The sequence below is a fragment of the Pelodiscus sinensis genome, chromosome 10 (genome assembly GCF_052426305.1).
Source record: "Pelodiscus sinensis isolate ZL-2025 chromosome 10, ASM5242630v1, whole genome shotgun sequence".
In the NCBI taxonomy this organism is placed as follows: domain Eukaryota; kingdom Metazoa; phylum Chordata; order Testudines; family Trionychidae; genus Pelodiscus; species Pelodiscus sinensis.
In genome coordinates, this window is record NC_143061.1 from 37,245,737 (window position 1) to 37,259,295 (window position 13,559).

At 43.3% G+C, this 13,559-nt stretch overlaps 1 protein-coding gene across 13 annotated transcripts in view; it reads right to left on the reverse strand.

Annotated features, from left to right (window-relative positions):
- Window positions 1-13,559, reverse strand: part of MFF (mitochondrial fission factor) — a 48,812-nt gene that overhangs the window by 16,376 nt on the left and 18,877 nt on the right. For 9 of the 13 annotated variants that reach the window (XM_014571939.4, XM_006119891.5, XM_014571937.4 and 6 more), the window contains one exon: window positions 8,477-8,632. The exons of the other annotated variants lie outside the window; for them this stretch is intronic. In XM_014571939.4, the coding sequence (XP_014427425.1) occupies window positions 8,477-8,632 (156 nt within the window). The remainder of the gene's footprint in view (window positions 1-8,476; window positions 8,633-13,559) is intronic. 13 annotated transcript variants of the gene reach the window in all.

The window sequence follows — 13,559 nt, forward strand, 5'->3', positions numbered from 1 at the left end:
CTGTAAAAAACCTTGTAATGGGCAACTGTGGAACACACTGACAGAGAAGTTTCTTTCTACTCTAGGCAGTGAGGGGTTAGTTTAAACTCTGAAGCATGAGTTTTGATATCTCTTACTCGTTTCTTATCCCACATAGTATAGTTTTGGCTATTGTCATTATTCTGAAAAATTTTCAGAAGATTCTTGGCCTACATAATCTGTGACAATTTAGTTCTGCAGCGTCTGCAAAACCTTGTTATTTAACTGATCTAACACAGACTCCTCTTCTAGAGGATTTTTCTAGGATGTAGCTATCGGGCGGGGGGAGGGGGGGGTAGAGCGTGAGAGCTACACCACCATAAATTCTAATCCAAACTAACAAGTTGATTTACTACTTATTTAATTGGGGACAAATCTCTAAGGCCCAGATGTTGGATGTTACTCTGTTCAGTACTGCAACACTTAACTACATTAGGAGCTTAAATGCCTAACTTCAGCCTTGCAATGATGAGCACAGCAAGGCCTAAATACCTTTCAAAATCTGGGCCTTAGTTTTTCCATCCAGGTCAAATGAAATATAAATCTGCAAGTGAATTAAATTCCTGGGCAAACTGGTTTGGTAGAAGAATCACCTGTAATTTACCATGCCACAGAGAAAGCAGTGATCATTCAAGGTTCTAGTTTGATATCTCTGGAAATCCATGCCCTCACTCTATACACAGAAAAGTAGCAACAGCATGCTGATCCACCAGTGCTGGTTTGCAGGCCTGAGTGCCTTAAGTTTGATCTGTAAATCTTGGGGGGAGCAAGGTGAGGAGGGAATGATGCAGGGCCACAGGAGAGCTGGAGGTGGGTTGGGTGAGAAGCTCTGCTCTGATTAATTGCTTACAATACAGCTCCTCTGTGATGTGGGTTGACAGACTACAGGCCGACCACTTAAGCTGCTCTCTCCCGAAGCTCCTTTCTGCACAAAATGTGCTAATACCTTGGCAGAGACATTAGGGGTATGATTACACTGCAACGTCTGTCCAGGGCTAGTAGAACTTGGTTAGCAGAACCTTGGTTTGTTAACCTAGGGCTTGAGCATCTACACTCATTTGTAACTCCAGGCTATGAATTGTTGAACTCTGGGTCCCAGCTTGAGGTTCCAGTATCTACACTAGGGATGTAAATAACTAGTCGACTAGCCAATAAGTATAAGCATATCAGACAGTCGAGTAGTGACTCAATTAGTCGCTCTGCCCCCCCTTGCTGCCTCTATCAGAGACTCAGTCTATTCTATCAGGTTTTTGCGGAAGAGGAAATGCAAATGAAGCGCTCATTAGGAGGGCTTGACAAATACACTCGCCCGTGGCAAGTAGATTTTACCAGCTGGCGAGTGCAGGGGCGGACTGGCCCGGTGGGGCGTTGTGAAGGGCTGGCGGAAGCCCGCACTACGAGCGGCACGGCCTCATCTGATCCGCAGGCCAGCAGAGGAGCAGAGCGCCGCTGGGAAGGGGGAAATGCGGCGATTCTTGCCACCAGGCTGCCCATGTGCAACTCCGGCATGAAGAGGCGGGGCGGGATGCCAGGACGCTGGCATGACGTGGCTCCGCTGATTTTAAAGAGCTGCGGCAGCTCAGCTCTGGCCGCGTGTCCCTGGGAGCTGGCTGTGGCGCGCGGCACAGCCAGAGCCCGCCCCGCCAGCTCCAGTCCTGCCATGGCCCCAGCCCCCCTTTGTCTCCGCACCGCTCGTTCCACATGCCACCCCTGCTCCCCGGACCCCCTGCTCTCCCTCTTTCCTGCGACCCTCTGGCTCTGCGCCGCCCTTGCACCCTGTCCCCCCGATCCCTCCCCCGCCAAGCTCTGTGCTGCCCATTCTCTGCACTGCCTCTAGATCCCGATCTCTCTGCCCCTCCTGTTCCCTGCGTCCCATTCTCCGTGCCTCCACTGCACCCTGCTCCCCCTGATCCCTGCCCCCTCCCAGCTCTGTGCTGCCCATTCCCTGCACTGCCCCTAGACCCCGATCCCTCTGCCCCCCTGTTCCCCATGTCCCATTCCCCGTGCCTCCACCTCACCCTGCGCACCCCTCCCCACTGTTCCCTGCACCCCTCTGGCTCTGTGCTGTCCCTTCACCCTGTTTCCCTTGTGGGTCAGAAGTGAGGGGTGCTTGTCCAGAGGGAGGGGCTGGACAGGGCAGGGAAAAGACTGCTGTGACCCAGCAGCGAGTGAAAGGGGGAATTCACTTGAAGAGGCTTTGCCTTTATGGAAAAAAATGAATGAAAATACTGTTTGCTATTTATAGGGCTAAAATGACTGGACAAAAACGAAAACCAAACAAAACCAAACCCATTGCAAAATACAAACGTGTAAAAGACAACAACAAAAAAAAGGGGGTGGGGAGGGGGGCACGGCCAAAAAATGTTTTGCTTGGGTCAGCAAAAAACCTAGACCTGGCCCTGGGGGAGGGGAAGGGGCTGGGCTGGGCTGAGGAGAGGGGAAGGGAGGGAAAAAATATGGGGAAAGGGCTTGTGCTGAGGGGAGGGGAGGAGAGGTGGTCAGGAGAAGAAGAAGAAAGGGGAAGGCACCAAGGGACAGGGGTGCAGGAGATACAAATGCCAGGGGGCCAAGTGCAGACAATGAGGAAAAGGGCAGGAGGAGAGGTGTCAGTGGGAGGGGGGACAGGGTGATGCTGGGAGAAGAGAGGGTAAGGGCACGGGGGGCTAGAGAGGGGAAGGGGAGGTGCTGGGAGAAGGCTTGAAAGAAGGGGTGGGCATGAGGAAGGCGGGGATGGAGCAAGGCATCTGAGGGCACAAGGGCATGAGGGTGGTGAGGGGGTGGGTATCAGGGAAAAAGAGGGCAGGGGCAGTGAAGGAAGGGGGAGACACCAGGTGCCAAGAGATACTGGAGGTGAAGCAGAAGGGCAGACACCTGTAGGGGAGGGACCAGCACCAGAGGAGAGAGGCAGGGCAGGTGTGTAGAGGGAGGTTTTAGGAGAGGGGATGAGGAGGGGTAGCTCGCATGATCAGAGTGAGGCTACTGGAGGAGTGGGCACAGGGGGGAGAGAAGGGCTGGCAGAGGGGGGCAGGTCTCAGGAAGGCCGAGGGCAGTGAGATGGGCAGGAGTCAGGACAGCAAAGGAGGGTAAGGGGTTGGGGGGCAACAGGCACCAGGGGAGCTGATGGAGCAAGGGGAGGAGACATGGAAGCAGAGAGAAGGTAGAGGTTTATAAGATATGTATTAATGACTTGGGTGATATTTATTAATAACTTATTAGTAATTACTGTTCTTATTCTTATTAGGAATGTATACTGTTAAAAAACACTTTGTGGGGGAGGGTGGCAAGTCCCTTTTTTGTCTGATGAGTAGGGTTTTCCATAATTTGTCGACCCCTGCTCATTCACATTTCTCACGCTCTCATTTGCATATTCTCTTCTGATTCTTTTGGCAGAAGAGGTTTTTGCGGCGGGGGGAGGGGGAACCAGAGTAGACGAGGCCATTTTGCACAAAAAACCCCCTTTTGCGCAAGAACCCTTATTCCTCAAAAATGGAGGAATAAGGGTTCTTGCGCAAAAGTTTTTTTTTGCACAAAATGGCCCCCTCTACGCTGCGTTTTTTCCTGCAAAAAAGATCAGAAGAGAATATGCAAATGAGAGCGCAAGAAATGCTAATGAGCGTTTCATTTGCATTTCCTCTTCCCCAACAACCTGACAGTGTAGCCGGAGCCAGAGAGAGGCAGCAGGGTTGGGTAGCCTCTCGGGGGAGCCAGCTTCAAAGCCAGTTTCCAGGAGCACCATCTCTGCGAGGGGCAAGGAAGGCGGAGGCATGGGCGAGCCGGGCAGCTGCCGAGGGAGCCAACTGCTGGGGGCGCCTGATGGCAGCTGTAAGGGGAGCGTGGCGTCCCTTACAGCTGCCATCAGGAGCCGCGCACCCGGCTCCCGCAGCTACGGCCCGCCCGGACTGGGCCGCACTTGCACCGTGTGCCCTAGGGGCAGGCCCTGGGCTGCGCGCCAGCGGGCGTAGTCGGGCCACACATGCGCCGTGCACACTGGGGGCGGGCCTGCGCACCCTAAGGGGGTGGGCCTGCTCCCCATGGGCGGGCCCGCACATGCTCTGTGCGCCCGGGGGCGGTGCCGCGCACCCGGGGCACCGGAATACCTCGGGCCAGCCCTGGGCAGAAGCACAGTGGGTAAACAGCACGAACAGGGACTCAAGCAGTCCCCGCTCGCATCAGTTCCCACTGCAGTGCTTCAGCCTTTGAAAGGCAGCACAAACCCCAGAGGGATCTTCCTACATTTCAAAAGCCTCAATGAGAAGCAGCAAAGAGGGTGCGGGGAACAGGAGTCAGTGCTGAGAGCTACATTTAACATGCAGAGGTACAAGAGCCTGGTGGCCTTTACTATATTTAAAATGCAGTGCTATGATTAGCTAGATAACCACCATGTAACATCCTTAGTCTACACTGCATTATAGAGGCCAGAGATCCATCACTTCTCTCTCAGACACTCTAGCTCTCTCCTAAAATGTGGCCACTCTAGCCCATAGTTCATGGTGCAATGTGATGAAAAACTTGACTGTTCTCCAACTTGTCTGTCCAGAGGACAAAGAAATTAGACTGATACTTTCTGGGATTTCCAAAGCATGAATCCAATGAGACAGCATCCACACTGCAAAGCGATAGGATTTGAACAAGAGTCCTGGCTTGACTGAGGATTCACTCCTCAACCCCCACAGGATACTTGGTCTCTGAGTCTAGGTATGTCTAGACTACAGGGTTTTGTCGACAAAAGTGGACTTTTGTTGACAAAACTATACCTACATCTACACTACCGCCGAGTTCTGTCGACATAACGTCGACAGAACTCGGTAGTTTTGTCGACGGCGGTAAACCTCATTTTACAAGGAATAACGCCTTCTGTCGACAGAGTTCTGTCGACAGAAGGCGTTATTACATCTACACTGTCCTTTACATCTACACTCTCATGTCGACAAAGCAGGTTGCTTTGTCGACAGAACTGGATGTAGTCTAGACGCTCTTTGTTGACAGAAGCTTTGTCGACAGTATCTGTTGACAAAGCCTCTGTTGACAAGAGCCTGTAGTCTAGATGTACCCTCTGAGTCCTGAGTTAGTGCAGTTTGTGTATAGATGGAATGGGGTTAAGCTTGAATCTCAATTCAAACTCTGGGTTTACAATGCAGTGAAGACTACACTGATATTTTGCCACTTTCATAGTCATGGAAGTGCAACTCCCCGCTCTAAATACCACCCCCTTTGCTCCATAAAACCTCTACCTGTCAACCCCACATTTCCCAAACTTTACCCAATTTACAAAGCTCTACTCAACTTAGCATGCACCTCAGAATCCCATTTACTCTTCTCTCCACGGTCTCCTCTCAGATCTTGCATCCAAATGGTTCAGTCAGCTAATCCTAGCTTCACAAAAACAGTTATGCCAAATAAGGTGAGTAACTGTTTGTTCAATTTAAACATTTCAAAAGCAGCCTGTGTCTGAGATGTAGAGTGGGCATGTTATGTCTGGCATCTGCAGCAGAGTGGTTGTTTAGCCAGACTATAAAGGATCCCAAAGAAGTGTGTGAAAAATAGAGTTGAATATCAAAGACGGAACATTTTTAAAATGCCTCCTCTGGAAAATGTTAATATTGAACATAAAATTATATAGAAAAATTAATTTCCCACAGAAAAGTTATTGGTCCAAATGCAAAGACAAAAGAATGGGAAAAAGTAATTTAAATTTTGATCCAAGTACTAATTTCAGCTTCAACTTAATTATGGAGTTGCTACCAACATTTTAAGGGGTGTTGTTATAAACACAGGTCAACCTAAAAGGGACACTGGTTTTAGGTCCCAAACTTAAGTTGCACTACTACTACTACTGCTACTAAAAAGGTTTCTCAAAACTTAACTAAAAAATCTGGTTGCACTGAAAATTTAAACACTTCCATATAACTTTGGAAAAACAAAACAGACATTACTGCAAAAGAACCTAAAAATGAAGACTCACTATAAAAGAAAATGAAACTGACCTATATTCATGGTCCAAGCTGAATAAAATGCAGAGTAAATAGAAAGTATAAACAGTGAGAATTAAATTCTATATTCAATTTAAATAGTCTAATAGGTTAGTAATAGTTACAAAACTCTAGGAATAATTCCTCATCTACAATTGTATAAAACTAACCTCAATAATTTTACTAAACTGGGACAAACTGAAACATGAAAGCAACCCAAAACCAGACCAAAGAGCATTTCCAGTAAATAGAAAAATCAAAATATATTTGTTTGGAAAGATCTCTTCCAAGGACACTAAACAACGAAAGTAATATTGTTAATACTAAAATAAAAACAGATACACCTGGAAATAGATAGGGAACACTATGCTACATAGAGCAAAGGAAGACAGTTTGAAACATTTAAAATATATATCTATTTTGCAATCATGCATGTTTATTATCCAAATTTCACATTCCCACTTTAGCCACAGAACGGTCGGGAAGAACTATACGTCTGAAAATATGTTTGGTCTAAACCAAAAAGATCATGCTCATACCCCAACAATAGTTTTATATTTGAACCCTACCAAAATTGTAGATGGATAATAATAGTCTACGGTTTCCTTTAGGAATTACCATAAAGAAATACGTAAAAATCAAAATAAAAACCAGAAATGGTACGGCTGTTCTCTGAAACTTTCAGAGACTTGGAAACTTATCAGATGTTTATGAGTAAGGTTCTATTTTCTCCGTAAATACGTAAAATAGATTATGGGTGAAATTCTGCCTTATTGAAGTCAAAGGGAAACCTGTTTAACCTTAATGGGGACAGGGTTTCACCACATATTTTGTATGTGTGTTCTATATGCTATATGTTTTTAACTGTTATTTTTTTCCATAGGCTTGAAGAGTTAACTCTGCTTTACTTGATAGGTCCAACTTTGCAAAACTAAAGAAATTGCAGTTATGTTTAAACTTTTAATGATATGGACATGAAATTTTTAAGTCATGACTATCCAATAAATTGTTGGACAAGGGATAAAATCTTGGTGAAAATTATGGATTGGGTTTCAAAAGGAACTTAAGGAAGTCACTGGTGCCCAACTCAGTGGAATTCAATGGGAACTGGGCATCTAATTAAATCCCTTTAGCCTCTTTGAAAATCTCACTCTTTGAACATAAGACCAACAAGTCTGAAGTTCTGCACAATCACATCATCTTTAGAAAGATAGTGCACCATGACCACATTGACAACTCTACTGAGCTGTAGGTAGGTAAGTTTGAATACTGATCAGATACAATAAGATTGGTTTGACAGTCACAATGCCTTACCAAAATGAATGGAAAAGAAACGGCTTAACTTAAGTCTTATCTACACCAGGGAATATTATAGTAACATTTCACTGGGATGTTAAAATCAAGAAGACAAGAGGCAGAATTAAAAAATTCCCTGGTGCAGAAAACTGCAATGCTAAAATGCTATTCCAAAAATTCCCCAGTGCTTTAGGGTCAATTCCTCAGGAACTTGGAAGCAGCTTACAAATACATCTCTAATACAGCCCATTAAAGTAAGATTAAGTTTGATAAATTATTGTCACATTAGCCTTTATAATTGATGTTACATTGTTTGATGCATCAATCTTACAGTATTAACACATTAAGGGTAAAGGATCAAATTCAGTGCACAGTGACACAAATGGGCTAATTTTGGCCAAATAACTACCTCTTGATAAACCATCTTATCCATAAAAGTGTAAAATATACTACTGTAATATATGTCTCAATAAGATGGTCATCAAGGAAGTACTGAAAAAATAGTTCTTAGAATATCATCCAGAAACTATTTCAATAGTGATACAGTTAATACCTATCACTTGAGCACAACACGTAGATAAAAATGATTAACTTATATACTGTTTAGAATAGCAACTCTCACAGATAAAAAATCTCCTAACATTTTTTCCAAAAATATTGTTTGGAAAAATATGGGTTGTGAATTATCTTAAGTAAGTTTCCAACTTGCTCCTTCATGTTATTTCCATTAAATCATGGCAACGTCAGTCCAATCTTATTGATTTGTTCCAACACTCAGCAACAGAAAGGTCAAGAATGTTATAAGAAGCCTAAAGACGTGTGATCCAACATCATTTGGACTGCCACAAACTACAGAAAACATCTAACAAATTAACAATTTGCAAACAGCACATAAGCAAAGCCTTCCAATCACCAGATTCCCCTCTCCTATTTTTATTTTTATGTGAAGAGAAATAGAAATCAAACATACCTCTTTAAATGCTATATTAGATTGAAGCAAGGTACTAGATAATATAGCCTTATGAAATGTGAATTTTGGACAATTAAGTTATTTATAAAAAAAAAAGCAAAAGAAAGCCAAGCAAAGTAATGCCATCCCATATTATTTAGTAAACAGAAACCACACTCCACTAAAAAGGAGCAAAAAAAAGAAAAAGCGGCAAGAGCTGGCAGAATCACTGATGGCCAATCACCTGCGATTTTCATCCAGCACATCCAAGACCTGCTGATAAGCCCTACGAGTAGAAGACTGGATAAGCGACAAAATGCCACGAGCAGAGTAAATATTAGATCCATCTTCAGGTAACATATGAGGATAGACACGAGCCTGTTGTAGTGATGGTGTCACACTGTTTGTGCATAGCAAATGAAGAGAAAAACATTGTTGTCAGATTTTAAATAAAGAACTTCTTCAGCTAGCCCCAGTTCCAAAGTCTAAGCTGATTCCATTTGATCTTACCCTTTTCTCACCAATACCAGGTAAACACTGTCAAAAAAAGTAGTAGATGGAGTCACAATTACATTTGTTTATGATCTTAGGAATCAAATGCAAATTATATTACACAAAACTATGATTTTGGTACAGATATTTAGGGTGTTTTTTTTTCAGAAGTTCTCAGACTCACTGACATCAATGGGAGCCAAGACAGGCCGACATTTTACATTTTTGAAAATCCTACCCATAATCTCTTCTGAAGTAGTACTTAAAGAGAACTATGTATTAATGGAACCATGTCAACCTGGCATACTTCCATATTTGAAGCGCAAAAAAAAAAAAAAAAAAAAAAAAGTATCTCACGTTTAACAATAAAAGAGCAAGATTACAGTAGTATTTTGATTTGCCTGTGTCTGACTGCTAAGTTACCAAGATTTAACTATAAGAAGTTAAAATAAAACTACAAAATTAATTTTCCAAAGACGATGAAGTATATGAAATGAAATTCTGATCATTCTTTTAAAGAGAAGAGAACTGAGTTTAAAATTTAAACACTACAGGTTCTTTTGTACATGATTTTACAAATATCTCTGCTGGACACTACTAAATTCTGATAAAATAACTGAGTTGTACATGTAGTCCTCTTATTAGCTTTCCATTATCCTTATAGGCCTTTACACCAAGATATTTAAGGAAGATAAACACAAATTTAAGTAATCATGACATGCTTGTTTTACCCGAATTCCTTCTTTTTATATTGGTAACCTAATAATTATGTTTGAAAAAGTCTAATTCACTGTGTTCTTTTGAACTCTGAGATGGCTTTTACTCCAAGACGATTGCTCATGACCAGCACTGGATATTCCTTTGATCTTTGTGCACTGTTTCTGCTTTATTTCTACAATATTCTAACTTTGAGTACCAATCTTTCTGATTTTTTTTGCTTGTGTTCCAGGAAACTTAAGTGAAGTATTAATGGTGGAAATCAGTATACTTAATGTTTTGATCCTTCCTTAGCTAGATGAGTTTTTTATTGTTTAGTTATTCTTAGATTGTGGAAGGAGTGTTCAGCTGGTGCGGAGATTAAAACACAAGGTGTGACAAAACCCACCTGTTTTGAAAAGGAGGGTCAGCATCATACTGGCCATCAGTCCACTCACAGCAGTGACAGCACAAGGCAGAGGGTCAACAGGAATGCAAAGGCTGGATTTCTGATCCCCACTCCAAAGATCCATCCTTATGTCTTCGTGAGATGAGTAATTACTTTTACTTCTACTTCACAGTATCTTGAGATGTGATAGCTTCAGATGTAAACTAAGCTTTTGTTCAGAAATCATAAATTACCTTTGGGCTTGATGGACAATGACCAAAATGGTGTATATTGGAAGATATTCATTTTCAAGAGATTTTGATGATGTAGCACTTAGGCAAGAATTTACAGAAATAGAAACAAACTTACCATTTTATTGTTTTCTCTGTATTCTTCTGCACTTGAAACCCCTTCCCTTACACTGTGCCTTCCTTTTTCCATATTTAAGATTACTTTTACATTTGTGATTAAAAGCATTAGTCATGGCAATACCATTTTATCCTGCTTTGCACTGTGACTACATATTATAAATATCCATTGGAAAAACTTAAAGAGGCAGGGAACAGGTGCAGGCAAGAAGATCTTGCCCCTCAAGTAAATTCTTTGGATATCATTTCCCAGTTTGAATCTGCAGAGTTACAGGTGACAGGGAAGGTATCAAAGTACAGGGTATCAAGTATCAGAGGGGTAGCTGTGTTAGTCTGAATCTGCAAAAGCGACGAGGAGTCCTGTGGCACCTTATAGACTAACTGAAGTGTAGGAGCATAAGCTTTCGTGGGCAAAGACCCACTTCGTCAGATGCATGTAGGGTACAGGGTACTTCATATTAACCCTCATTTCCCTTGACCCTAACAAAAAAACCCACCACAGTTTTAGTAGGATGGTGCAATCAGCAGGGGAAACAAAAGACCCTCCTCACATTCTTAAGCTACAATAATTTTGTAACCATATTGCTGGTAGACTAAAATGAAACACAATATTTGGGTTATCTATCAATGCATCTTAAGAACTAAAATGCAGAATAGTGAACAGAAAAAGACAGAAAATGTACAAGAGCATTAAACAATGGATGACAGCTTGGAAATGGCAACAAATATGGAGGCTGGACATACTACAAACTGCAGAATGCTGCAGGCCTCCCTCTAGTCTCCCCTTATCCTCAAGGCTATAGTACTAAACACCACAGTAATGTCATCAATACACAAAAGCTTTTGTTAAGGGAATTACTGAATAGAAACTGCATATTGTACTTCTAGTAGACATTTTGCATTAAACAGCTGTACTGAATAAATTGAAGCTCTCAACAATAATGAGCTGCTTGAATTTGTATACCATCAATTTATTGATGCTATACAATTGTCTGAATTATTTTTGAGAACATCAAATGGCTTTACATAGTGGATAAATATTATCACTCAATTTAACAGAATAAAACCAATTATCAGAGTGATTTAAGTGACTTCTATAACATCACAGAGCAAGCTAAAGTCAGCTGAGAATAGAATCCAGAGCTACACGACTCCTAGTCCTTAATATAACTGCTAGTCCACTATACTATGTCTAGTTCAATGAGCCACAGTGAACACTGCTTTATAGGCTGCTCATAAGAAAGGTCTCAGAGATTATTCAAGTAATAAAATGTATTTGTTTTTGGATAGGACTGAAACTACAGAACAGGAAAAGAATACTTAAGAAAGTTTTCCCCACAAAGGCAATTTGTCAACTTATATATCCTTCTAAACTAGATAATCAGTGTAAGGGAAACCCTTCCATATTGATTCTGACCAAGCTTGGTAACTATTATGCAGATACAGGTTGAAGTTTCAGGGGCAGAAAATGAATTGTATAAGAAAACAAAAAGAGAGAAGGAAAACTGAATTGTGTTAACTCTAGGGATGCCAATGCATAGACAACTACACAATTAACTAATAAACCCAGGTTTATCAGTTAATCCTGTTGACTACACGCATACCCTCCCTTGCTGCCTCTGTATCAGGAGGGTGGGAGCCGATTCCTGTGGGGAGGACCACATCTGTATGCTCCCAGAGGCAGCAGCGCAGAGGTGATGGGGGCAGGAGGGAGCTGATACGCGCGAGCCGGCTTTTAAGCTGGCTCTATTGACCCACCAACCCCCCGCTTGCTGCCTCTGCAGTGTCGCCTGTCCTCCCCCCTCCATGCTGCTGCCTCTATCAGGGGGGGCAGAGGAGGCTGCCATGAAGCAGTCTCTGTCCACTGTGGCCTGTGCTCTCCACAGACAGGTTGTTCTGCAGAAACAGCCCCTGTCCACAGGGGGTCCAAGCTCGGACCCTTCCCCCCCGCCTCCAGACAGGGACTGCTGCCACCCTGCACTGCTGTCTGTATCAGAGGTAGCAGCAGACAGGAGCCGGTCTTCACAGGAAGCCAGTTTTTAAACTGGCTCCCGCCTTGGACCAGGTCCCGCCTACCAGGCCGCTCTATTAGAGACAGCTGTGCAGGGTGGCGGGGGCCCCCCAGGAGTGGGGTGGGAGCACAATGGCTGCCAGCCCCACCTCCAGGAGCTATCAAATAGTCGTGTAACCACTAAAATTTGATGCATTTACACGACTATTCAATTACACGCTATCTAATATTCCTAGTTAATCCCACTTTTGCGATCGCTGCTGAGGATTCAAGAGCATACACCTATAACAGATTCATTTGTTAAGTCTCTGAAGTTACTTCTACATAGCATTTGAACACTCATGACTGGTAGGGTCAGCTGACTTGGGCCCACAGGCCCAGGTTAAAAATTGTTCTGCAAAATGGCAGGGGCCAAAAACCCTCACAGATGTGGCCTCCAACTGGGAAGCAGGAAAAAAAAAAAAATAAATAAATAAAAGACAATCCCCTCATGCTTCAGCCCCACAGGGGAGGGAGGGGAGTGCTGAGGCTCAGGGCTCACCCACAGGGCTAGATTAACTCTTCTGGAGGCTTGGAGCTAGTGGCTTTTGTGGGATCCCCTAGGCTCTGGGGTGGGGACAAAAATCAGGGGTTTAATGTGTGGGAGTGAACTGTGGATGAGGGTGCGTGTTGTGGGTTAGTGGTTGGGTGCAGGAGTGGGCTAAGGGTGAGAGTATGGGAGGGAGAGTGTGGGAGAAGGCTGGGAGTGGGAACATGGGCTAGGGGTGAGCATGCGGAGTCTGGGTGACAGGTAGGGTGCAGAAGCATGCTGGGTGTGTGTAAGGGTTTGACATTTGGGTAGGAGGACTCTAGGTACTGTACTATCTACAAAAACTTTCCCTGACCTTATTTTGTCTTTTCTGTTTTTGTAATTACATGTTTTTGTGACTGAATACTATTTTGCTGCAGAGATTTCACAAGAGGCATTTTCATGAAGCATTCTAGCAAGTTTGTAATACAGGCTGCTTAAACATCTAAGTGAAAGATGTGCACCTGGATGAAACTGAACAAGATGGGAAATGATTGAAACAATGCACTGAGCAGAACTTGGCTACACTGTAAAATATTTAATATGTATGGTTTAACAGCGTTTGCAGGAATGCCAGTAGAGATATCTTGTTATTCAGATTTCAATTTGACTTATGCTTCTAAAGGAACAAATTTCCAGTAAACAGATTTTTAGCTAATCAGGGTGACTAGATAGTTTTAACACAGATTAATTAAGATGTATTAGGAGTTAACCGCATGTTCTCATTTCTCAAATGTAAACATCATCATCTTCTTCCCCCACATGTTGCCAGAAAAACAGCATTTCTCAAACTGTGAGGTTACT